We start from the raw sequence: 27,594 nt of genomic DNA on the forward strand, positions 1-27,594 counted from the left end.
CACTTACTCAACTAAATAAATAAATAATATTAGTCAAATTAATTATCTAATACCTCAATTACTTAAATTGTTTTTCACCAAAATTAGTCACATTCTATTTATGTCTGGCAAATTTTCTACTCATTTATATGTACTCATGTGGGTATATTCATGAAAATATTCACAGTCACAAGTTTTTTCTAACTTTACATGTGTGTTTCTGCTAATCTGTGATAGAAAAAGTGCATATAGGTGAAATGAATTAATCAAATATCCTTAATACATTCTTTTGATAAGCCAGAAGCAAAATAACTTGTGACTCCTCTCACCATTGTTATACAGAATATTATATTTCTGGATATGTTTCCTCGTTTCTACACAATAAACTGATTTTTGAGGAGGTAAATATTTGACTTCAGGAACTTGACTTCGATATGCACCTTAATATGTGGTTCAGCACATGGAGAAGATCTGAGAAGCATGACATTAAGTTATTATGCATCCTACAATTTTTAAATCAAAATTTTAGAAACACTTTTCCCTCTAAAACTATCTTCTTGAATGCACTCTTGACCTCCGTGTTCCTGAGGCTGTAGACCACGGGGTTCAGCACGGGGATGACCATGGTGTAGAACACAGAGGCAAATTTGTCAGTGTCCATGGAGTGACTGGAGCTGGGCTGCAAGTACATGAAGATAATTGTCCCATAGAAAATGGAGACTGCAGTGAGATGGGAGGCACAGGTGGACAGAGCTTTCTGGTATCCTGTAGCTGAGTGCATCTTCAGGATGGTGATAAATATGAATAGGTAGGACACCAAGATAATTAGAAGAGCAAAAAAGGCATTGAAGCTGGCTACATAAACAAGAACCAGCTCATTGACGTGTCTATCAGAGCAAGACAGAGCCATGACTGCTGGAATATCACAGAAGAAGTGATGAACCACGTTGGACTTACAGAAGGAGAGACTGAATATTTCCCCAACATGGATGGAGGCATTCAGGAGACCACAGACATGGCAGCCTATGACCAGACGGGCACACACACCTGTAGTCATGGTGGTAGAGTAATGTAAGGGTTTGCACACAGCGGCAAAGCGGTCATAAGCCATAGATGCCAAGAGGAAATTTTCCACAGTGGCAAAGGTTATAAAAATGAACATCTGAGCAGCACAGACATTGTAGGAGATGACCTTGTCTCCTAGAAGGAGCCCAGCCATGGCTGTGGGAGTGACAGCAGAAGAGTAGCCTAAATCCGCCAGAGACAAGCTACCAAGAAAAAAGTACATGGGAGTGTGTAGACGAGAATCAGTGAGAATGAGAACAATCATCCCAAGGTTTCCAAGAACATTAATGAAATAGATAAGTGTGATCATGATAAAGAGGGCCACCTGTAGTCCTGGGGCATTGGTGAGTCCTAGTAGGATGAACTCTGTCACTTCTGTCCTGTTCTGCATCCATGCTATTTGGGAGTCAGGAGATGCTCTTTAGCAGAGAGAAATAAAGTACAAGAATGTAAATAGGTGTTATGAAATAAATATTTCCCTGAAAATAAAACATTTATACAAAACAGGTGAATTATTTCATTGCGGCAATAATACACATTTCAAACTCTTCCAATGTGTGAATTTGAACTTAGCTGCAAAATTTAGTGCATTAATTATTTATTGAGTTAGAAACTCTTAAATCTGAAAATTCAATTTAAGTCAAATACTATTTGTCAAATTTTAAATGATTCAAATTAATGCATGCTAAATTTTATGAATCAAACAACATAACATGTCGGGTAATGTGTATATAATTATATATGTATAATTATAACATATAATGTAGTATTTTATATATATATATGTATATCATGCATCACATACACAAAATGAAGAAAGTAATGGTATCTAAAGCAAAATATTATTGTAAGAATTCAATGTGAAAATAACATCTAAATTCTGGGGGATTATGACTTTGTGTCAGCTATAGTAATATTATCTATGTACAATGATGGATTGTATTGGTGTTGGCTTAGAAGTAGGTGGCCTTATACGAAGCTTCAGGAATGAGTGAGCTCTGCAGTCTTGTAGTTTCCCTCTTGATTTCCATTTTCTCTCACTTAGGGTTACTAAGATTTTCTATGTCTTCTCTTTGTTGTTCCTCCATCCATGATTGGCTGCTCTAGCACTACCAAGTGGCTGTTTTTTCTTTTGCTGTTCTTGTTCAATTTCTTCCTCGAAATCCATATTTTGGCTTACACTGGAAGAATATCCATTTCTTATACCAATTCTTTCTTTCTATGGTATATTCATCTATTTAAATCACTGAGATTTAGGGCTGAAAGTTCCTAGTTGTGCTTTACTGTAGCCTACAGATCTTGCATATCATGTAGTCCATAAATATACACAATTATTAAATTAAAATTAAAATGTTAAAAATATGCAAGCTTAATTGTTTTTAAGTACGAATTGTTTGGTAGTAGTGCTACAAATTAGTAACCCATCTTTTCCACTTAACAATAAATAATGAATATCCATGTTAATAAACATTTACCTACAACACCAAAAAAATGCAAACTTAAAAAAATGTTCCTTTGAATCTGTTTCTGTGTAGAAGCAATGTTTTAATTCTTTTTATTTGAATATGAAGTCTTTGAAGGTAAGCACCAAAGGCTAACTAGAATTCCCTACCATCTTCTTCTTAACTTTCAGCAATCTTACTGCATAAACTAAACCCTTGGAGGCATTATATTTGCCAGTCTTCACACACATGAGCACTTTTTGGTATATGATCTATTCTATGACAATTGAGGGGGTCTTTATACAGAAGTGTGAGCATGTGTTATGCATGTGCAGGCATTTTTATTTTACCAGGAAGATAAATTAATATTTGTGCAGTTTTGTTATGCTCTATTATTATATATCTAGGATGAAGAAGATTCAAGATTTAACCTAGTTTGGTCTTAATCACCAGCCTATTATTTTATTCACATAAAAGTCAATATATATAAATGTGATAGAAATAATTACAGTTATGGAGAAAATATTAAAATAAAAGTCAGAACTTTATTCTTAATTCTTTATAACTTAATTTTGTGTGCTTTCTTCTCTGGCTTAAATGAGAGCCATTTTACTTGTTCATTTTTTGTTTATCTCCAATAATAAGCATACATACAGAGAAGGTGAAATTACCACCTAATTATCAGAACGTCATCTATACTCTTGTTTTTGACCGAAATTTCTTAGTTTAGCAAAACAATGATATTTTGTAAATATCATGGAACTCTGCTGATATGACTGTTGACATTACACCCCATATCCACCTCAGTTTTAAAGAAAAACATTCAAACTATTGAGTATAGCTATCCTACTATTTTGCTAGAATTTCAGATTTTACTGAGTCTTTATTGAATATAGAAACTTACCTTCCTCTTGGGAGCATGCAACAATCTTGAACAGGGAGCTTGAAATACGAAATTCAACAACAGATTAACGCATCCATTATCTTAGAGAAGCTGTCTGTCTCAGGTAGTGGTTAATGGTCCCAAGCTGCCTAAGGCGGGAAAGAAAATGGAAAGAGTGGTATTAACATGTGTTCAAGTCCTGAGTCTATAATGCATTTTTTTCTAGGTCTTTGGCAGAGATGGTCTCCTCCTTCTTAATTGTAAAATGAAGACAATATAAAGATCTCTTCCACAAAATTTCCAGAATTATGCTTTTAGATAGCAAATAAGGGACTGCCTATACAACAACAAGTTAAAGGTGGGTTATATTTTCATGTCATTTAATATAAATTTTATTTTTAGGTATTCCTTTAACTCTGTTGCAGGATTCTAGCAAATCCCCAAATCAGGACAAGGCCTATATGCATGAGCAACTATCAACATTCAGATAAATAAAATGGAAAGAGTCGAAGGGAGTAGAATTGAAATCTTGTGCCTCTGAAATGAAGTCATCTGGGGTCATGTTGAATTTCAGAAACTAATATACGGGGACCAAGAGTCAATTATGAAGACATGAATCTCTCAGAGGATGCCCTGCAAGAGAGCATCTGTAACTCCTCTTTCCTAAAGAAGAACAATTAAACTGCCTGTGGGGACCAATTTGGAAATTTTGAGTATGCACATGTGTTTTGTATTACAGGTTAATGTATCAATAACAATGATATGCATACTTTTTAGCATACAGTTTTTGACTTTTTGTTAAATATGTAGCTATGCAACCACTACCAAAATCACCTGAACTAATTTTCTAAGCTTCTTGATGGCCAACCTCTTTTTTCACCCAGTGTCCTGAAAACCACTCAACAAAATTTTTAATTTTTCTTTTGCAAGAATATCTTTCACTAGAACATGTGGGTTTTGATTCTGACATCTTTTACTTAGCAAAACTCATTTGGGGGGGGTCCATCAATTTTGTTAACTGTATCTTCAATGGAACTTTTATGGACTTATGTTCCATAAATCAACTGTAGACATTATTTTTGTCATATCCTGATGCAGGACCATTTTTGTGGACTCCAGTGTTTAGGTGATTATTAATAAAGTTGATCTAAATATTGGTGACTTTTCTTGTGCGAGCAGGGGGTTTTATTTAATTAGGTCAAATAGGAATTGGATTGCATCATCATATGGTAAATATGTTTATTTGAACTGTTTCAACTATCAACATTCAGATAAATAAAGATGGTCAAAGGAAGTAGAATTGAAATCTAGTCCCTCTGAAATGAAGCACTGGGAATCATGTGGAACTTCAGAAGCTAATACACAAGTACCAGGAACATTTACAGAAAATCCCAAACTGTTTATGGAAGTGTTTCTATCAGTTTTCATTCTCAAGAGCAATTCATTCCAATTTCATCATGTCTTTTTTTGCACTTAGTTTTTATCTGATCTTCCTTTTTGCTATTTCTCAACGATGGCTCAAGTTTTCCCAGCAAAATCTTTATATTGTGTCATTTTATTTTTATTTATTTAGTGTTTCTTTTTATTTTTTTAAATTGTCAGATCATAGCTGAATATCCTTTGAGGTATGTGGTGTGATGTTTAAGCATAGTTAGTCATTGTGTATCAAACTTAGAACACTTAAGTTATTCATCATTTTAAATATTTATCATTTCTTTGTGATGAAAATATGCAAAATTCTTTCTTCTCGATATTTTAAATTATATAACACAACATTGTTAACTATAATCATCCTCAGGGCCATGCAGTTTTCTTGTTTTTCAAAGATATATCAAGGGTCTTTTCCTCAAAATCTAAAAACACACAGAGACTTATATATCATCACATTTAAAGTCTGGAAGTGTTTTTATTTTATTATAATTTTTTTTCCTATAAAGAAAATAGATCCATTTTCTTTTCTACAGTCTACTCTGAGCCTTCAATTCCAAAAAGACTCATCACACCTTTCTCATTGCAACCATGTGTAGTAGTATTTAAATGTTTATTCTGTTTACTAAGATGGCCTGGTTTCATATCAAGCAAATTAACTCTATCAAATTTCAGTGCCTCATCTGTAATGAAAGTTATAATAACATCATCTCTTCCTTATAGGATGGTCAAGAAGATTATCATATCACTTATATACAAGCTGGAGAACAATTTCTAGCATGCATAAAGTTAGATACATTAATATTATACAGTTTATAAAAATTGAGGTAGCATGGGTAGCATGGGTCACAAAAATAGTGTAGCTAAAGCCTTCCATCTACTTTCTTGCATGTGCCTGCCCCATTGCAGTGTGACTGAGACATGAGCTACCCGTAGAAAATGAACCATAGGAGGGCTGAGTACGTGTCATTTCTGGGCAGGTAGGTTGGAGCATATGCATTGCCCTCTAGGTATCTCTCATCTGTCATGGAGATTGAAGAGAGTTCATGTTCCAGAAGGTGCAGGTAAATATGGTGAATTCCTTATCAGCCTATATCTTTAAATGACTACACAGGGAAAGCCTTCATTTTGCCAGAAAACCTGCGTTCAAATTCTAATAGATTTTTTTCCATAAGTTGAAAATAATTTATATGTAAGGACAAAAGATCCTGAAGAGCCAAAACAATCTTGATGAAGAACAGAGTAAGACTCACACTTCTTGATTTCAAAGCTGAATACAAATCAAAAGGAATCAAAGCATTTTGGTATTGGCTTAAGAATACAGGTCTAAGCCAATGAAATAGAGTTGATGCTTCCAAAATAATCCCATATATGTATGGTTAATTGATTTTTCATGAGGCTGAATTGTCTATTTAATGGGAAAAGAACAATCTTCAACAAATGGTTCTAGGACAAATGGATAATAATATATAAAAGAGTGAAGTTGGGTATTTTATATTGAATATTTGCCAACAAAGTAGACTTTGAGTAGCCTTAACATACACAAAAGAAAAATGATGGTATAAGATGATGAATAAGTTAATTTGCTTGACTTTAGTAATCACTTCACAATGTACATGCACATAAAACATCATATTGTATACCTTAAATGCAATATATGCAGTGAAGCTGCATTCTAACTTCATATTATTTACAAAAATCAAAATGATTAATAACCTAAATGTGAAAGCCACAGCCATAAAATTGTTGGAAATATGGGCAAATCTTTTAGACTTTAGGCTTGGCAATGATTTCTTGTGTATGACACACCCACAAGAAAAAACAAAGTCATTCAACATTACACTTTTGTGCCTTAAAGTATGTTATCAAGAAAGTGAAAAGGAAACCCATGGAATAGTAAAAGAGATATTTGTAAATCATACATCTAATAAGGGTTTACCATAGAGAATATATAAAGGATTTATACACCTCAGGCAGCAATGAAAAAAGAAACTTCTATTTAAAAATGGGCAAAGCCTTTGAATAGACATTTTTGCAAAGATTTGTAAAAGACCAATAAGTACCATGAAAGATTTTCAAAATCATTGGTCAAGGAGCAAATGCAAATCAAAACTACATAATTAAAAAACTAAACCTAGATAATATTTTGCCTTCTCAACAACTTTTTTGAAAGCACTCTTGACCTCCTTGTTCCTCAGGCTGTAGACCACAGGGTTCAGCATGGGGATGACCATAGTGTAGAACACAGATGCAATTTTGTCAGTGTCCATGGAGCGGTTGGAACTTGGTTGCAAGTACATAATAATAACAGTCCCATAAAATATAGAAACTGCTGTGAGGTGTGAGACACAGGTGAACAAAGCCTTCTGGTATCCCTCACCTGAGTGCATCTTTAAAATGGTGGTAAATATGAACAGGTAAGAAACCAAGATAACAAGAAGTGCCAAAAAGATATTAAAGCTTGAAATAAGAAAAATGATCAATTCATTAAGGTGTTTATCAGAGCAAGCCAGAGTCATGACAGCTGGAATATCACAGAAAAAGTGATGGATCACATTCACACAGAAAGAGAGACAGAACACGTCTCCAATGTCAATAGCAGCAGTCAGAAAACCAAGGATGTAACAGCATATGGCCAGATAAGCACACACCCTTGTGGTCATGATGGTAGGGTAGTGTAGGGGTTGGCACACTGCTGCATAGCGGTCATAGGCCATTGTAGTCAAGAGGTAACTTTCCACAGTGGCTAAAAGTACAAAAAAGAACATCTGAGCAGCACAAGCATTGTAGGAGATGACCTTGTCTTCCATAAGCAACCCAGCCATGACCTTGGGAGTGACTGTTGAAGAGTAACAAAAATCCACCAGAGACAAGTTACTAAGGAAAAAGTACATGGGGGTGTGGAGGCGGGAGTCCAGCAGGATCAACGTGATCATCCCCAGGTTCCCCACCAGAGTGATGAGGTAGACGACAGTGAACATTATGAAAAGGGGAAGCTGCAGTTGTGGGGCGCTGGTCAGTCCCAGCAGGATGAATTCCCTCACCTCTGTGTTATTCTCCATGGGTGGTACATTAGGACCACCAGGTGCTGTGTAGCAAAGAAAGCTAAAAGAATACATTGATGAACAAAAGTCAGTCGAACAAAAATTGAAATGTATAAGCATAGTTTTATTATATAAATAAAACTATAAGCATAATTTTATTATAACAAAAATTTTCTTTCAATATTCTGGCATCTATGGTACGGAATGACAATGCAATTTAGTGGATAACTTATCTGTGCAGCAATAGACTTATGAAGAAGCAGTATCTACTTGTTAAATTTCTGAACGGATTAACTAAATTGCAGGAAAGAAATGGGAGCTATCCAAGGTCACATGCTTAGAAGAAGTCTTTCTCTAGTTTAAGATCTTTTTAGTCTAACTGCTTGCACTTATGAAGTTCTCACACATAAAGAACTGTGTACATATATGTGTATGTTCACTTAATCCTTTCATCAATCCCATTGGATTGATTAGTTATGCCTATGTATACATGAAGTAACTTAGTAGCAAAGAAGATGAATAAATTATTCATGATTACGCACATATTAAAGGACAGACAGATCCAAGATTTAAAACCAACCATAGTGGTTCCTAACTTATATGCTATTGGTGAATTTGAACTGATTTTTTTTTAAAATTTAAATTAATGTTTAAGTGATATATAAATATGTAGAATTATTACATATTGATGGGATAACATGATGTTTTGATACATTTTGTAATTTTGATATGTTGAATATATCTATCTCATCAGTTTTAAAGTGAATTTATTTTAATTTTATTAAGTTTACACTTAATCATTGTTTCTGTTGTAAGAAGCCTAATTATTGCATGGAAGAGAGATTCTCAAATTAATTCATGGTGAATGCAGTAGGGTAAATGCAGCATTAGAGACATGCACAGCCAGCAAAATTCTTTCTGAAGCTTGGTGTGGTGATGCATGCCTGTACTCCCAGCAGCTTGGGAAACTGAGGCAGGAGGATTGCCAGTTCAAAGCCAGCCTCAGCAACTTAGTGAGGACCTAAGCAACTCAGCAAGATCTTGTCTCAAAATAAAATATAAAAAGGGCTGGGGATGTGACTCAGTGGTTAAGCATCCCTGGGTTCAATCTCGAGCTACAAAAAAACCAATTAATTCTGAAGGAAAAATATAGTATCGTGGAAAATCCAGGGCTCTGAGAAAAGTGTATTTGCATCACATATCAGCTCTGTCCTTTATCTCTGGGAGACATTGGTTCTTCAAGGGATCCTCAAAACCTCTCTTATTTAGTATCTTCCTGGAGACCCACATTTTGGCTTATGTTAAAAGAGTCCCCCTTGGATTCATCCTCATCCACATTGCTGTCAGTCTAAGCTGGATCACAGATGTTGGGGGTTACAGGCTCACTGTTGGGGAGTCAACACTCTCACATTAGTTCTTGCGCAGGCATGATATTTAAATCTCTTTATTTGGAACTTCGAGAAGGATATCCATTCTTTTGTAACCACTATTTACTGCCTGCTTACTGGCTCCAAAACCCATCATTTTACATTTTGAGATTTAAATTGTTTGCCAATGACACAATTACACTTGTAATACACACAAAAATGTAAGCTAAGATTGTATCATATGCATATGTGTGTGTGTGTGTGTGTGTACATACACATTTCCTGTGATTATTAATGTGTTCCCTTTAGGCCCCACTCTATAATCTAGAAAAGCTTACCATCTCAAAATATTTAACTTAATCACATGTAAACAATCTCTTTTACCATGTAGGGCAACATACTTATATGTTTCAACAGTTGTAATGTAAATATTTCAATGGTCATTATTCAGGCTACAACAGTCTAATGAAATCAACATGTGGTAGGTAAATTATCTCAGCATTAAAGATTTGGGGGTGAGGGGTACACTTGGGATTGAACTCAGGGACACTCAACCACTAAGCCATATCCCAGCCCTATTTTGTATTTTATTTAGAGACAGGGTCTCATTGAGTCACTTAGTGTCTCACTATTCCTGAGGCTGGCTTTGAATTTATGATCCTCCTGTCTCAGCTTTCCGAGTCACTGGAATTACAGGTATGCATCACCATGTCCAGCCATGTTAAAGATTTTGAAGCTGAGACATTGTTACAGATCACAGAACCAATTTCTTTGCATATCTGCAAAGGAGATTCAGAAAGAAGTCTAAACCTTTCCCTGTTCACATACCTAAAATGAATTCATCTTCCAAAGCAGATCTACCAAGTTTAGTAACAGTTTAGACTTAAATGCTTATTTGAAATTTGTCCCATATAGATGATAATAGGCATATAAGTGATAAATAATAGATACAGTTGGATAGCAGTGAGAGAGGAGGTAGTGTTTATGAAGAATACTCTCACAAATATATGAATGTAACTTCATTTACGGTTAAGGAAAACAGAAGATTTAAGAAGTTATATGCTTCTCTAAAATTCCAAACCTAGTACAAGCTATTCAAGATATAAATCCATGTCTGGCTGATTGCTTTGGTGTGCCTTAAGTCTCTGTCTGCCAGATTTACTGAGTGCACAAGCAATGATAGGGTGAGATTTCACTTAAAATGAAAAGGAGTATGGATCTGGTAGTTTCATGATGAATTTTCTGGTGTTTAAGAATATGCTACTTCAGTGTACTGATGAGTTATCCCTTCAATGATAAGGAAAATATATTTAAGCAGAATGAATTTACCACCTGCTCAAGAAGAACATCATCTATCCTAGGTTCTGCTCTTCCTGTTAAGGATGGTAGTGTGCCATTTTATAAATATCAATTGTATTATTTGTTGGGTAAAATATTCATTTTATTTGAATTCTCAGTTTATGTCAAGGTTTGAAATACAGTGTTCAGCTATATTTGAACTAAAACAACTCACATAATAGTTGTTCCATTATTTGCTTCAATTTACATTTTTCACTAAAAATGTTTATTGAACATAAGTGCTTAGCTTACCTTGCAGGTTGATAAGAAGGGAAAAGCAAGCTTGTGCATCTGAAATCAGAAACTCATCCCTGGAAGAATAAATAAATAATATTGAAGAAACTCTTCCTCTCTCATGTATTGGTCAAAAGGATTCAAATTCACAAATAGCATTATAAAGGCAGTACTAGGAAACCCATCTTTAAATTTCGTATCTACCATGGATTTGTTTACTCAGAAGAGTGAAATACCTTGTGCTGAGTTCAGTTTCCCTATTTGTGATTTAGAAATAATAAAATTACTCTCCCATGTACATCACAGAATTGTCTCTGTATAGCAAATGAGGATGGGGTGTATGGTCTTAGGAACCACCCTTTCCACATGAACCAATACAGTTTTAATCTTAAGGCCACTTTCCCTGCCTGTGGTTGCAGATTAACTATGAATACTCAGTTTGGGGAGAGACTGCTCTATAATAAGAAAATAGCATTTATTTCAATAAATTATGTCCATAGGCTGTGTTCAGAGTCTCGTCTCTTTAAAATAATGTCATGTGGGGTCACTGTGGGATCTCAGGGCGTGACAAAAGGGAACCAGGTGAACCTGGTACAGCTGTGGCTCTCTCAGGAGAACCTCCCTCTGAGGTCCACCACTTCTCAACCTACGTGTGGAGGGAAGAAGCCACTAAACTATGTGCAGGGACATGGTATCCTCTGTGGAATAGCACACACATGGATTTGCATTACTGATTATTACTGGTTTTTTTTCTCCCACTTTTTATCATGGTGCCATTTGATTATACCAGGAGTGGACTTGTTGAAACCATGTACATTTATTGTGACTAATAACATTTAAAATATCCCAAACTTTATGTTATTTTCTATCACCATGACTTTTTAACTTTGTTTGCATCCTTTTTACTCTTTTAGGTGTTATAACTAAATATTAGACTACTTGAAATTTTAGGAGATTGATAAATAATATCCTCATTTTCCTTTTCTGAGTATACAATGACCAGGCAAATATAACCCAACTGTCAGGGAGATGAGGATTAAAATTCACCCCAATCTTGATAAATCTATTCAAAAATTTTCTTCATATGTATTTTTGGCAAGTGAGCTGCTTCTTTATTTTTTAATACTGAAGCCTGGATCCAGGGGTTATTGACCACTAAGCCCCAAACCCAGCCCTTTTTATTTTTTTTTTTATTTTGAGACAGGTTCTTGCTAAGTTGCTTAGGGCCTCACTAAGTTTCTGAGGCTGGCTTTGAACTGGTGATCCTTCTGCCTCAGCCTCCCGAGCTGCTAGAATTACAGATGGGTGCTACCACATTGGGGCGGCAAGTAAGTTCTTTTCTGAGTTATCCTCCTGCATCCAAGACTATTGGTTCTCTATTCATAGACACTTAGCAAATGGTCTCCTTGTACCTGCCAATGCGCATTTTGAATAAAATATTACGAGTCTGTAGCTCCTAAATTGAAGGCTTATTTTGATTCAAGAATGTGATCAGCCCATGTGTGGACCATCTCATTGCTCTGAAGGCAAGTGTGAATACATGTCAGAAGAAGTGGTGCTTACTTCCTCCTTTATGACTTTCATACCTTTTATTTATTTTTTCTTATCTCATTTACCTGGTAAGAACTTCCAGCACTATCTTCTGTGTTGAATAGAATTGGTAAGAAAGGAATCTTTATCTGATCTTAGAAGAAAAAACTTTCAGCTTTTCACCAGTGAGTATGATGTTACCTAATGGCTTTTTATATATGGGTTTTATTAGGTTGAGGTACAATTCTGTTAAGATTTTGATCATAAAGTATTTGAATTTTGTCAAATGCTTTTGCTGCATTTATTGAGATGAGGTGATCATGGAGTTTTTATCCTCTATTCTGTTCATATGACATATAATATCTATTAATTTGAGGGTGATTAATTATCTTGCATCTCTGGGATGAATGTCACTTGATCATGGTGAATGATCCTTTAATGAGATGATGAATTCAGTATGCTAGTACCTTGTTAAGAATTTTTGCCAGTGTTTTCATCATTTTCTATTCTTATGAAGTCCTTTCTGCCTTGGATGTCAGTGCAATTACAATAGCCTGATGTATACACACACACACACACACACAAAAAATAAAGAGTTAGTTGTAGTAAAGCAAATGAACCTATCTATCATTCCACGTGACTATTTTATTCTTGTATGAAGAGACTGTCTAAAATCTACTCTTTTAGCAACAATTCCAAATACATTATTACAAACTATAGTCTTCATGTTGTACATTATATCACTAGAATTCTTCATTCCAATTATCTAAAAGTACATAGGTCCCTGTGGCTGTGAAACTCAGGTATCATCCACCTTACTTTCAGCCTGTGCCTCCAAAGGAATGCCACCACATTTCTTTTGGAAAGTGAACATAGGAAACACAGGACTGTGCCCTGAAACTTGGTGTTTGGATGGTAAAACACTGGGCAGGTCCTAATGGTCCCTATCACTAAGATCATATCCACAAAACTCCTGGACTGAACCCAATACAGGTGAAAAGCTGTGCACTGGTCTATTGAATTCTCGCTGCAGTCAGCATCAAACATGCTGGTTGCAGTAGTCTTAGTCCACAAGCCTAACTCTGCCTCTTGGTACTGACTCTATGCTCCACTGATCTCAATGGGCTATGGGCTTTTAGTGTAAACCCATGATGTTGCAATAGTGGTCAGGAGACTGCCCACTCCATTTCTTATTTAAACCTATGCAGTACCACTGCATATGGAGAGAGCAATTGTTTTCTGGAGAGAAGAAAAGGGAGGTGGGGCCCAAGACTGAAATATATATATTTACTCATTCAATTTTCAGACAACTTTGCATGTCATTCAGCATCAAGAATTTTTGGAGAACCATGACCTCGTTTAACACAAAATAAGTTGCTAAACCCAAACTTATAGCAACTAAGAACTGCAGACTCTGGTGGAAAATTCAAAAGTCCTGTTTTAAGGAAACTGAAGACAGAAGTGATTCAAGAAAATAGAGAAGTGATTCAATGTTCTAAAAGAGAAATTTAACAGAGAGATAAAGTGAAAATCCAAATGGAAACCTCTGAGCTGAAAAGTACCCTAAGCAAAATGAATATTGCAATAGAAGGTAACAATAACAGAATATAGCAAACAGAAGAAAGGTTTCGTGGTCTTGAAAACAGACTGTGAAGATACATAGTCGAAACAAAATGAAATAAAAGCACAAAGAGGAATGAAGAAAACTTATGGGAATATGGGAAAACATTAAAAGAACAAATATTCAGATTATTGGTATTCAAGAAGGGCTGGAGAGGGCCAAAGGGGGTAAATAGCTCATTGAAAAAAAATTATAACAAAAGTTTCACAAACCTTAGAGAATTAAACAAATATCCTGTCACCAGAAGTTCAATGATCACCAATAGATTTATCCCAACCAAGTCTACTTCCAAATATAATATAATTAAGCCCTCAAAGTTTAAAGATAGTGTTCTCAAAGCAGCAAGAAAAAAACGAACATATAATACATAAATTTGTTCCATTTTGTTTGACAGCAAGCTTCTCAGGAGAGAACTTACAGACCAGGAGAGAATAACATGGGATTTTCATGCACTGAAGGAAAAATCCTGCTAGCTGGAAATACTTTGTATCTCTATGGAGAGATACAAAATTGGCCAAATTATGCTACATACATATATGAATATACCACAATAAAGTAAAGCACTGATTAGAAAAACAATAAATAAAGAGAAGGAAGACCAGTAGAAGAAGGTCAAGAGAGGGAGGGACAAGGAGAGGGAAAGAGGAAGCACTGGGTACTGAAGTGGAACAAATTATACTCCATGCAATTATGATTTTATCCAAATGAAATCCATTACTATGTGTAACTATAATGCACCAAAAAAAAAAAACATAAAAGTGGAGTGATAAAGACATTTCCAGACAAACAAGAGCTTTGATAATTTATAACCATCAGATCTGTTCCACAAAAAACTGCTTAAAGAAATTCTTCAAGCTAAAAGAAAGGGATGTTAACAAGTAAGAAGAAATTATTAGATGGTCTAAAACTTACTAGGAACATATCATAATGATCCCCACTAATATGTGTAATTAGAATGCATCAATAAAACATGTAAAAAGAAATTTATTTCTACAAAAGAAAAACTCACTAGAAAGATTCAGAATGATCTAATAGTTTAAACACCATATATAAACATGCATATCTTAAGAATGAAGTTTAAAGAACAAAATTAAAAATAATAAAACCCCATGATTATATTTATAGAAAGACAACATAGGAAGAGGTAGAACAGGGCGTCAAAAATTCAAAATGTGAGTAATGGAGCACAAATGTGAAGCTTTTATTTTATTTTATTTAAAAAAATTTAAATTTATTTATTTTTTAAAATATATTTTTAGTTGGACACAATACCTTTATTTTATTTATCTATTTTTATGTGGTGCTGAGGACTGAACCCAGCACCTTGCACATGTCAGGCAAGTGCTCTACCGCTGAGCTACAAACCTCATTAGTAAAAGCTTTTATTAGTAATTTTAATTTTTTTCTTCTTTTTATGTCTAATGCTAAATTTCTATTATTTCAAAATACTTTGTGTATCAAAAGATATTTAATGTAAGCCTCATGGTGGGAAAATCTATGATAGACACATCAAAAATAAAAAGCCAGCAATCAAAATATTCTTAGAGAAAATCACTGAATCACAAAGAAAAATTATAATCACAGTGAAAAATCACCTCAGCCAGGTTCAAATAGTTACTTTCAAAAAACATTAAGGATAACAAATACTGCTGGGGCTGTGGAGAGAAAGCAACCCTTGCACACAACTGGTGAAACATAAATTAACACTGCCATCATAGAAAACAGTATGGAAGTGTTATGCTCGAATTCGGAACCCCCAAAAGACCACCAGAGACTAAGATCCATGTAAGCAACAAAGAAGTGTTTATTGTGAGCTAGCTCGGTCCTCCACACACACACACACACAGCAACTGATGACGCTGAGAGGCCCCGAACCCAGGGTTTGCAGCAGTTTTATACACTCTTTGGGGAAGGCAGGGACCCCACATACATCATAGCATCTCTTAGCAAATCATCACACACTGCGGGAAAATCAAATAACAACTCTAAAACATAATTAGCACATTCACTGGCGGGAACAAGTTGGGTAGGGGTGATTGGTTACTACAAGAGGGGGATTCATTTGAACTGATTGGTTTAGGCCATGAGGGGAGTAGTGCTGAACTACATGGTTTCCCAACACGTTATCAACCACCATAAACTACTGGGAGGGTCATCTGGCATCCCAGGTATTTTCCTGTCTCATGCTGATTGGTGGCTGCTAGGGGGTTGCTATGGGTCCCCACCTAGCCTGACTGAGTCAGGGACACCTGGCACAGCAGATCTCTCCTGTTATTTGTAGATAAGCAACTCAGCAGGGTGGGAATGTGCCTAGGAGTGCTCTGTGGGTCTTTCCAAGGACAAGGGTCATGCCCCCTTCCTTGGATAGGGTTTGCTCTGAGGTAGAGGCTGGTTTTTCAGAAGTTTCTCAAAAAATTTTAAAATAGAACTGTCCTATGATTCAACAATCTCACTTTCATGTGTGTGTACAAATGAAATACAATCCAAATGTTAAAGAGTCCTCTTCTCTCTTTTGTTTATTGCAGTACAACTCACCACAACCAAGGAATGAAAATTACTTAATGTCCATCCACTGATGACTGGGTAAAGTAAATGGATACATACACAATAAACTTCTATTTTTCTATAGGAAAGAATGACATCCTGTGATTAGTAATAACACCATTGGAAATGGAGATCATGATATTAAGTGAAACAAATCACACAGAAAGAAGTTACAATGATGTCACTCATAGGTGGAATTTAAAAACAAATCTCATAGAAATTGATGGTAGTATTGTGTTTATCAGAGGCTGTGGAGAGTAGAGAGAGAGGGGTACTATGTAATAATTAGGAGAAATAACTTCTGGTGCTCAATTGCATAGTAGGATTAGTCTGGATTATGACCAAGTGATGTGTATATATTTTTAACAGTTACAAGACAGATTTGAGTTTTTCCCATAAAGAAATGATAAACGTTTGAGAAGGCAGATACGTTTACCATAATTTGAATATTACACAAAAATACACATGTATCAAAACATCACAGGGTACCCCACTACTATGTAGGACTCCAGAGAGTCCTACACACATCCACCTCTTGACTTTGGACTGGCAGTAGGGTGACATCAGACTTTCAAGTCCTCACTGCCATGGCAACCCTGGGTTATCTTGGCCCATGCTAACTAGTTCTAATTGCATTCTTAATCATACATTCTTAGAGATTTTATTGTTAAGAGAAACTATCCTTACCTTTCAGAATCTGATCTATGAAAGTGTCACAAAATTTTCTCCCTTCAAAGCAACTTGGGTTTCTCATCAATGTTATTTCCTGCCTGTTATTTCCTTGCAGATAACAGGTAGTTTGGTGAGGAATGTGGCATATCCTGTCCACTTACACCAGGCAGGAACTGTAGGCAATTTGCTTTTAGGCAAAGATAGCACTTGGAGGTCAGCACTGTAGTACCATTTTATAGAATTATTCTCTCAACCTTGTGTTCCCACCATCTTCAAGTTTATTGTCATAATCAGGAGCAGAAATCAGATCACAAAGATTGAGAAAACTTGCAGTTTGGCTGGAAAACTGTGAGTAAACCTGGGAGGAAGGAATGTGTGGTTGGTTGTTAAAGACTTTACAACCACTAAGGAAACACTAAAGACTTTGCCAAGAGACAGTAGAAAAGATGCCTTGAGGGTACTTCAGGAATTAGCATCTCAGGCTCAAAGGCATAAAAGTAAAAATTCCTTTGAGAAGAGACACCAGTGGGACACCCTGCCTGCACAGAGGGGTGAAGGGAGTTGCCCAGCCACCCAGGCACTCAGAGGCTGATGCAACCATGATCCTTGGAGCTTGACTACTGCTCCAGATGGAGACAGAACTTGGCATGTGTAAGGATGGCTTTAGGCCTTAGCCTAAGCAACTCCATTTTAAAATAAACCTGCAGTCTCACCAGGTAAACCCACAGAGCCCTCCAGTATGTCATCAGGCATTGCCTGATAAAAGCAAGTCACTTTCCACAAACCTGGTAAGAGTCAGGGTAAAGTCACAGGTCATTTGTCATAACCCTGATAAGAGTCAGAACCCTGATATCAGGAGAGAAATCACCAAAGCACATGTCCTGACTCTAAGATGTTAGATGTCACTAAGAAACCTGGTAATAGCCGATAGGGACCCAGAGGAAGAGCAAAAGCTCCACAAATTTAGTATAAATGATGGAGCAAATGAACAGACATTCAGCCAGCCAACACTGATGCACACACGCTGGAGAGCCTGACGAGGACCTGGACTGACATCCCAACTCTTCTCATCATCTGCCTGATCCTCTGCCTTGTCCTCACCACTCTCAAACTCTATAGCAGCCTCTTGACCCTGGTGACCCTTATGACCATTCCTCAGCCAGCCGTCAACTCCACCCCAGGAGAAGCCTCTGTTGGTTCTTGACCTGACCGCTGTGGTCTGAGTGAGTGTGCATCTGCTGGACTTAAGATCTAAGACTCGAGATTCTAGATCTGGCACTTAAGCTTGGCACGCAGAGGGAATGTCTGTAAAAGGTCTGTCATGATTGAGTGTGTTTGCAGGGCTTAGAGTTAACTTAGAATTGATTATGTCTATTGCAGTGCCCAGCATTAAGGATTGTCATTTCCTTGATTAGGAACCTATAGAGTGAAATTGTTTGAGTGATTTTGAGTGAATAAAGCATTGGAAAGGGCACTAGGGCATGAGCATTCGTTATCTCTCCCCTCAACAGCAGATGTCGCACTTTTGCCTGTGGCGACAGCGTGGTACAGGTTCTGCAAGACTGAAGGATGCTGGAGTTAGGGGGTCATGGAGGTTTCCACCAAGCTTTCAAAGGAAAGCCTTGAAGGCCAGGCAAAATGCTGCAGCATCAGAGTCCCTGCAGGCTGCCCCTGAAAGTGCAATGTGATAGGGAGCCTACATCATGGGAACAAATCTTTACTCCTCACACTTCAGATAGAGCCTTAATATCCAGAGTATACAAAGAACTCAAAAAATTAGACAATAAAATAACAAATANAGATAGAGGATAGGAAAGGCAGCAGAATACAACAGACACTAGTATGGCAATATGTAAATCAATGGATGTGTAACTGATGTGATTCTGCAATTTGTATACGGGGTAAAAATGGGAGTTCATAACCCACTTGAATCAAAGTGTGAAATATGATATATCAAGAACTATGTAATGTTTTGAACAACCAACAATAAAAAATAAAAAAATAAATAAATGTTAGGTGTCCCCCAAAAGCTCATGTGTGAGACAATGCAAGAAAGTTTAGAGGTGAAATGATTGGGTTATGAGAGCCTTAACCTAATCAGTGAATTAATCTCCTAATAGGTATTAACTGAGTGTTAATTAAAGGCAAAAAGGAATGGCTTGCGAAGAGGATCTTTGGGAGATGGTATGCTTTAGGGATAGATATTTTGTCCTTGGAGAGAGGAACATTCTCTGCTTCCTGGTGAGATGTTACCAGTTGCTTTTCTTTGCCACACACTTCTGCCATGGTGTTCTGCTTCCCCTTGAGCTCCAAAGAATGGAGTCAGCCATCTATGGACTAACACCTCTGAAATGCTGAACCCCAAATAAACTTTTCTTCCTCTAATTGTCAGGTCTTTTAGTCACAGCCGTGAAAAAGCTGACTTAAACAATCTGTTTGACAAATTAATTTTTCCTGTAAAAATTTAAAAAAAGAAAGCCTCAAATATAAACAAGAAGATAGGAAAATAAACCAACAGAAGATATTCTAAATAACCGGAATAAAATTACCAAAATTATGGGAATAGGTCTTTAATATCAACAACAACTTTGAATGTAAACAAACTGAATTCCCCAATTAAAAGATGGTGTAATGTGATAGATATCATTATCCAAAGTACATGTATGAAGACATGAATTGGTGTCAACATACTTTGTATACAACCAGAGATATGAAAAATTGTGCTGTATATATATATAATAAGAATGATAATGCAAAAAAAGAGATGCAACCTTGATAAATTAATAAAAAAATGTGCCTCAACAACATACTGCCTACAGGAAGCTCATTTTATCGATAAAGATGCACACAGATTGATTGTGAAGAGATTACAAAAGATGTTCCATGAAAATGGAAACCAAAAGTGAGAAGTGGTTATTATTTACATCAGATAAAATAGACTTTAAGTAATAAACAATAAACAGACAAGGTCACTAAATAATGATCAAAGGGTCACTGCAAGAAAATGTTATAAATATTGTAGATTTATATTCAGCTAATTTTGGAGTATCTAATTTCATTTAGCAAATATTATTAAATATAAAGGGAGAGATAAGCAATAATACAATACTAGTAAGGGGCTTTAACACTACACTTTCATCAACAGAATGATCATTCAGACAAAAAAAGATCAACAAAGTAACAAAGAAACACCAGTGTTAACCTGAACTATACCATACGCTAGACTGAATGAACTTAACAGAAATTTATAGAATATTCTTTTCTAACAATAGCAGAATACATATTCTCCTCATCAGCACACAGAACATCTCTAGAAAAGACTTATATGAAGCCACAAAAATTGAAACAAATGGGAATGGAAACACAGTACAGACAAACTTATGGGATATAGCAAAAATACTTTTATAAGTGTATGGTAGTAAGCACCTACATTACAATGTAACTTATACAACATTATACTTAGAAAACCTAATGCTATATCTAGAGGAACTAGAAAATCAAGCAAACAAACTCAAACTTACTGGAAGGAAATAAAGACAAACAACAGCAAAACCAACAACAAAGGCACAAACAAAAAAAATCAATGAAATAAAGAGGCATTTTTCAAAGTTAAACAAAGTTGACAAAACTTTAATTAGGTTAACCCAGTAGAAAAGAGAACATTACAACTGACATTGAATGAATGTCATCTGAGTGTATTCCATCTGAATGAAATCCAAAATAAAAAAGAGAACATTACAACTGACATTACAGAAATATAAAACATGATTATTGATATTATGCCAATAAATTGGAAATTCTAGTAGAAATGGATCAATTCATGGATACCTATAACTAGGAAAGACATAGAAAACCTAAACAGTTCAAGAATCAGTCATGAGATTAAATCTTTAATAAAATGCTTACCCAAAATGAAAAGCACAGGACTGGATGACTTTGATGATAGTTTCTATTAGACTTTTCAAAAAGAAATAACATCAATTCTCAAACTATTCCAAATATTGAAAAAGAGGAAACTTTCATTCAATGAAGCCAGCCTTATCCTGTTGCCCAAACCAGATGTTAACATCACAACAACCAAAAAGAAAACTATAGAACAGTATGCCTAATGAACAATGATTAAAAAATTCTCAAATACTAGCAAATCCAATGGCAAAAGAATTGTTCAGTCTGAACAAAGGGGATTTATCCCAGGAATACAATGGTGGGTCAAGAGATGTAAATAAGAAATGTGACACATCGTGTCAACAGAGTGAGAGTAAAACATCATGTCATCATCTCACTAGATGCAGAAAAAACATTTGATAAAATCCAGTATCATTTGTGATAAAAATTCTATAGTTGGGAATAGAAGGAACATACATGAACATAATAAAGGCTTTAACACATCATACTAAATGGGAAAAGCTGCAAGTATTTTTCTCTAAATCTGGAAAAAGACAAAGGATGTCCACATTCACCACTCTTACTCAACATAGTTCTAGAAGTCATAGAGAAATTAGGCAAGAGAAAAAATGTAAGGCATGCATTTACGAACAGAGGAAGTAAAATTATTCCTGAAGATGTCATGATTCTATGTATGTAGAAAAACTTGAAGGGTCCATCAAAACACTATTAGAATTGATAAATTATGTAGTGAAGTAACAGGATACATAATAGCAGGCTTCATTGTGACTTATTCATGTATGCACATAATTTGCTTCATTCATTCCACAGTACTTCCTTTACCTCTCCCTTCCTCCTTCTCCCCATCCCCTTCCTCTACTCAACTACTCCCCATTTTACATATACATTTCATTACATTTCTCTTTTTGGCATCTAAAATTTTTGTATTTGTACTGTTTTTAAATAGTGTTTACAATAATGTGACCCAACAGGAAAAGATATCAAATGAATTTCTCAAAAATTAGTGTGATTCTTTGGACTCTTATTGGCCAATTTTCAGCCATTTGATATTTGAAAATTTATTTTCTCTGTTATCTCTATTCCTCTTTCTGGATTTCATAAAATGATATGTTGAAATTGTTCAATTTGCTCTACCTCAAAATTACTTTCCATTTTCTTTTCTTGTGCTCTCTAAGCTGCATTTTCAATATTTTAAAATTCTAACCTCTATATTCAAATTCTAATTATGAATTTAATTTTGATTCATCTAATATTCATTCTATTCACTTAAAGGACTTTGTAAATTGTTATTATATCTTTTATTTCCAAGTTTTCTCAATGGTTTCCTTTTTCACATTTTGTGTTACTTATTATTAAATATTTTTCTTTCATTTATGTCTGCCTTTTAATTAACACATAATAACTGCACATACCTATGGGGTATAGATTCTGTTTTAACATGTTACATTATGCAATTACCAAATCAGGATGTTTAGCATATTCATCATCTTAAACATTAATCATTTCTTTGCAGTGAGAAAATTCACAGTCTTCTCTTTTAGGTATTTTGAAATACATGACTATAAATCACCATTCTATGTGACATAGTTCCCCCTATCCAACTGTCACTTTGGGCTCACTAACCAACATTTCCCTATATCACTCTTCTTCTACTCTTTCAGTTTCTGGTAAATACAATTCTACTCTGCTCTGAGATCTGTTTTTATTATTTTAAAAAATATTTCATAGATGGGGGCCGGGGTTGTGGCTCAGTGGTAGAGCGCTTGCCTAGCATGCATGAGGCACTGGGTTCAATCCCGGAAACCACATAACAATAAACAAATAAAATAAAGGTATTGTGTGCATCTACTATATATACTCTTTTAGCAATAATTCCAAATGCATTATTACAAGCTATAGTCTTCATGTTGTTCATTATAACATGTGTATACATATGAAATACATAGTCATGTATGTATTTCAAAATACCTAAAAGAGAAGAATTTTATATATATATATATATATATATATATATATATATATATTAGATTCCATCATATGGTACCTGGTATCTTTCACTTAATATTTTGTCCTCAAGTTTCCCTCATGGTGCTTAAAATGACAGGACCTCAGTCTTTTTGATTGCTGAATAGTATTCTAGTGTGTACATCCAGTCATGCTCCACACAATAACATTTCAGTAGATGACAGATTGAACAGATGATGGTGGCCCAGTAAGGTTATAATGGATCTGGAAAGTGCTTATTGTGTGGTGATATAGCTTTTATAACATTTTAGTGCAAAATATTACTACTTGGTGATGCTGGTCTAAACAAAACTACTGTTCCTGCAGTCATATAAAAGTAGAGCACATACAATTATGTACAGAACATGATACTTGACAATGATAATAAACTACTGTTACTAGATTATATATTTACCATATTTTAATCATCACTTTAGAGTGTTTTCCTTGAAATTATTAAAATAAATTGCTAGCTGTAAAATGGCATGCCCTGTTATGACAGCATGAGCCTCAAAATCTGTTTACTGTGTCTCCTAATTTCACTTATAAGCCACATCAAGTAGTTCATGTAGACCATCCGGGGTTTTGTATGTACTCCAGGATAGTCACACAATGATCAAATCACCTAATGACATATGTCTCAGAAATCTCCCTTGTCCTTAAGTGATACATGACTGTGTATCACATTTACATAATCTATTCATCTGTTAATGGGCACTTGTTGACCCCACAAAGTGACCACCTATGAGATGGGAGAAAATATTTTAAAAAACCACACAACTGATAAAGTGGAGTGTACTAAATAGAATATACAAGAAATTCAAGCAACTCAATAGCAAAAACAAAAACAAACAAACAAACAAAAAACCCACCACAAACTAAAAAACAAAAACAAAAACTAATAAGAAATAAGCAACAGACCTGAATAGGCACCTCTCAAAAAAATGACATAAATGGCAAACAGGCATAAGAAAAAAATGCTTAGCATTGCTAATCATTAGGGAAAAATGCTCATCAAAATCACAGTGAGAGATCATCTCACTCCACTAAGTACTGCTATTACCAGAAGATTAATAAATAGTGCTGCAGAGAAAGTAGACACTTGTACAGTGTTGGGGATGTAAATTTGTACAGCCAGATGAAGGAAATATAGAAGTTCCTTAAATAATTGAAAGTAGAACTACTATGTGAACAAGCAATTCCCCTACTGGGTTGGTTGTTTTAATCAGCTTTTCCCTGCTGTGACCAAAAGACCTGATGAACAGTTGTAGAAGAGAAAAGGTTTATTTTGTGGCTCCCAGCTTCAGAGTTATGAGTCCATAGGTGGCTAACTCCATTCCCCCTGGGGCTCGAGGTGAGGCACTACATCATAGGGGAAGACTGTGGTGGAGGAAAGCAGTTGGGAGCAGGGCACCAGGAAGCAGAGAGAGAGAGAGAGAGAGAGAGAGAGAGAGAGAGAGAGAGAGAGAGCTCTGCTCAATAAAGACAAACTACATACTCCAAAGGCATGTCCCCTCAACCCCTCCTCCAGCCATACCCTACCTGCCTATAGTTACCACCAAGTTCATCCCTAGCAAGGGATTGATGCACTAATTAGGTTAAACTTCTTATAAGGCAATCATTTCATCTCTTAATCTTTCTTGCATTGTCTCACACATGAGCTTTTGCGGGAGACCTAATATTGAAACTATAACATGGGCATATACTCAAAGAACTAAATCAGTTTGTTGAGGAAATACCTGCACTCCATGTTTATTGCAGGACCATTTCCAGCTCATGAATGAGATTAGAACCCATAAATGATGGCGTAAAACACACGAGCTTCACCATCCTTCCAGATGTTATAGGTTGAATTAATTAACTTCCCACAGATCAAAGTATGAAGTAATGAAATGCTATAAATAGAATATAATAGTAATAAATAAAATATAAGACACAAAAACATTTTTAAGAGGCTGATGTAGGGTTTTGAGTGTGAGAGAGTGTGAGACAAAGAGAAATAGAGTGAAAAATTGAGAGAAGATTTGGAAGGCAAATGTCTCGGATTCACGGAAGACTCCAGGAGACCATTCACACTGAGTGCACTATAAAGGGCGTCCTTATGTAGTAACTTACCTGGGTGTACAGTCAAGTTTCACTGATTAGCCACTTAGATGGAAATAGCCTTGAGAACACTACTGCCCTTCTTTGAATCTCAGGTTCATGCTCTGTGAAACCCCAGTTTACACAATGCCCAAGGTACTTATATAACAGCACTGTAAAATTAAATTAAACATATATAGATCCCTATTGACACAATGCCTGGAACAACAGATGTCTTTAGCGTTTGTTTCCCTCCTAGTCTTGATGTTTGGACTTTGCACACATGCCAAGTTTTAGAATTAATAATTACTTTATAGAAAGTATGTGATATACATGTACTAAGAATTATTATTTTTTTTTAAATTCTAACACACAAGGCACATCTTGAATCACCTGGATCGAATTCACTCATTTTAGCAAAGCATATCAAGCTCCACTGTTAGAGTCTGTAAACAAGTCAAAATAACACCTGGCATTTTGCCAGGGGAATGTTAGAGTTCGTAAACAAGTCTGGATGGTGCCTGGTAAAATGCCAGAGGGAGCGGTTTGAGAAGTAACAAAAACAAGCCATTAAGTGTGGAGATTCCTGATTGGTTGACTGATGTATCTAGTTTATGCTAATTAGATAAGCTGTGTGGAATGTATAAATACTGCTCCTGTCCTGCAATAAACGGCTCCTACTCCTGCTGTATCAACGTACACAAGTTATTCGTCACCCCTCCGCTTATTTTGCCCAGCCAGCCGGGCTGCGGCACTCCACCCCTGTTCCAGGAACTGTTACTGTTTTTACAGAGAGAGGAAGTGACCCCTTAGAGGTTCTGTGGGTAGCGACAGAAGCTCTCCAAATCAGCATTAAGTAGTGAGTGCTATCATCAAAATAAACATGAAGTGCTATTAAATCACCATGAACATGCTTGTGAAGTTTTCACTGAGGCAAAACAGATGAAAATATGTATCTGATGATAGCTAGTTCATAAAACAGCGAATTTCTGCATTCTGTTGACAGAGGAGTGGCTAATGTATTGCCTATTCACAAGATTCTTTGTAAGGGTAATGACAAGCAGACCCCAAGATGTCTTAGCCATTTTTCTGAGCTTCACACAGTTTCTTTTTTTCTATATAACAGACTTACAGAGGTAAGGGTATAATTTTAGGAACTTAACTTGAATGTGTTCAACTTAAAAAAAATGACTCATTTCCTGAATAAGATTTGAGAGGAATGAATTCAGGTATTGCACATCTTGTATCACTAAAATCAATACCCTAAAATCTATTTTGCCTCTAACAAAATTTTCATGAATGCACTCTTGACCTCCTTGTTCCTGAGGCTGTAGACCACAGGGTTCAGCATGGGGATGACCATAGTGTAGAACACAGATGCAAACTTGTCACTGTCCATGGAGTGACTGGAGCTGGGCTGTAAGTACATGAAGATAATCGTCCCATAGAAAATGGAGACTGCAGTGAAGTGGGAGGCACAGGTGGATATAGCTTTCCTGTGTCCTGTACCTGAGTGCATCTTTAAGATGGTGACAAAAATGAATATGTAGGATATCCATATAACTAGGAGAGCAAAAATGATATTAAAACTCACAACATAAACAAGACCCAGCTCACTAACGTGCCTATCAGAGCAAGAGAGAACCATGACTGCTGGAATATCACAGAAAAAATGGTGGACCACATTGGACTTGCAGAAGGTGAGACTGAAAGTATCCCCAATGTGGATGGAGGAATTCAGAAAACCACAGACATACGAGCCTATGGTCAGACACGCACACACACGTATTGTCATGGTGGTGGTGTAGTGCAGGGGCTTGCACACTGCTGCATAGCGATCATAAGCCATTGAGGCCAGCAGGTAATTTTCTACAGTAGCAAAGGCTACAAAAAAGAACATCTGAGCAGCACAAGCACCATAGGAGATGACCTTGTCTCCTAGAAGGAGCCCAGCCATGACCGTGGGAGTGACAGCTGAAGAGTAACAAAAGTCCACCAGAGACAGGTTACCCAGGAAAAAGTACATGGGAGTGTGGAGACGGGAGTCCAGGAGAATCAACAGGATCATCCCCAGGTTCCCAACCAGAGTGATGGTGTAGATGAGGAGGAAGGTCACAAAGAGGGGAAGCTGAAGACTTGGGTCATTGGTCAGTCCCAGCAGGATGAACTCTGTTACTTCTGTCCTGTTCTCCATCAATGTTATCTGGGAATCACTGGATGCTCTGTAAACATGAGGAAAAAAAGGAACAAAAGACCAGAAAAATTAAATCAAAATCAGAAAAACTCAAGTTGTTCTTGAGTTCTTAACAAAAAAAAAAAAGTATGAGCTTGGAAACCAAATTCCATGCATTCAATGTACATGAGGTACATACTGCTGAATTTGACAACTCTGAATGGATCATCTACCCAATATAAAAAGTTCGTAATTTGTAAATTGAGCTCAGAATATTTGGTA

The 27,594-nt window shown here is 36.0% G+C and overlaps 3 protein-coding genes and 1 long non-coding RNA gene across 4 annotated transcripts in view; all 4 read right to left on the reverse strand.

Annotated features, from left to right (window-relative positions):
* Positions 1–21,211, reverse strand: part of LOC125612118 — a 40,428-nt gene extending 19,217 nt beyond the window's left edge. The window contains exons 1-3 of the long non-coding RNA XR_007342439.1: positions 21,054–21,211; positions 10,799–10,857; positions 3,391–3,518 (exon numbers count right to left, since the gene is read on the reverse strand). This is a non-coding gene — a long non-coding RNA (uncharacterized LOC125612118). The remainder of the gene's footprint in view (positions 1–3,390; positions 3,519–10,798; positions 10,858–21,053) is intronic.
* On the reverse strand, positions 60–1,530 carry LOC107135389 (olfactory receptor 5B3-like). The gene has a single exon (XM_015477266.2). It carries the CDS (start codon positions 1,433–1,435, stop codon positions 497–499), a length of 939 nt encoding a protein of 312 aa, XP_015332752.1. The 5' UTR covers positions 1,436–1,530; the 3' UTR covers positions 60–496.
* Positions 6,519–7,908, reverse strand: LOC107135390 (olfactory receptor 5B17-like). The gene has a single exon (XM_015477267.2). It carries the CDS (start codon positions 7,857–7,859, stop codon positions 6,918–6,920), a length of 942 nt encoding a protein of 313 aa, XP_015332753.1. The 5' UTR covers positions 7,860–7,908; the 3' UTR covers positions 6,519–6,917.
* Positions 21,212–26,409: 5,198 nt separating the features above from the next.
* LOC107135391 (olfactory receptor 5B3-like) lies at positions 26,410–27,336 on the reverse strand. Its single transcript, XM_015477269.1, has one exon. The coding sequence runs from the start codon at positions 27,331–27,333 to the stop codon at positions 26,410–26,412; it is 924 nt and encodes a 307-aa protein (XP_015332755.1). The 5' UTR covers positions 27,334–27,336.
* Positions 27,337–27,594: the final 258 nt, after the last annotated feature.

The sequence above is a fragment of the Marmota marmota genome, unplaced genomic scaffold (assembly GCF_001458135.2).
Source record: "Marmota marmota marmota unplaced genomic scaffold, marMar, whole genome shotgun sequence".
Lineage (NCBI taxonomy): Eukaryota > Metazoa > Chordata > Mammalia > Rodentia > Sciuridae > Marmota > Marmota marmota.

Excerpts from the sequence above, each read along its gene's own strand:
- LOC107135391 (XM_015477269.1), bottom strand. The coding sequence starts at position 27,333 with ATGGAGAACAGGACAGAAGTAACAGAGTTCATCCTGCTGGGACTGACC.
- LOC107135390 (XM_015477267.2), bottom strand. The coding sequence starts at position 7,859 with ATGGAGAATAACACAGAGGTGAGGGAATTCATCCTGCTGGGACTGACC.
- LOC107135389 (XM_015477266.2), bottom strand. The coding sequence starts at position 1,435 with ATGCAGAACAGGACAGAAGTGACAGAGTTCATCCTACTAGGACTCACC.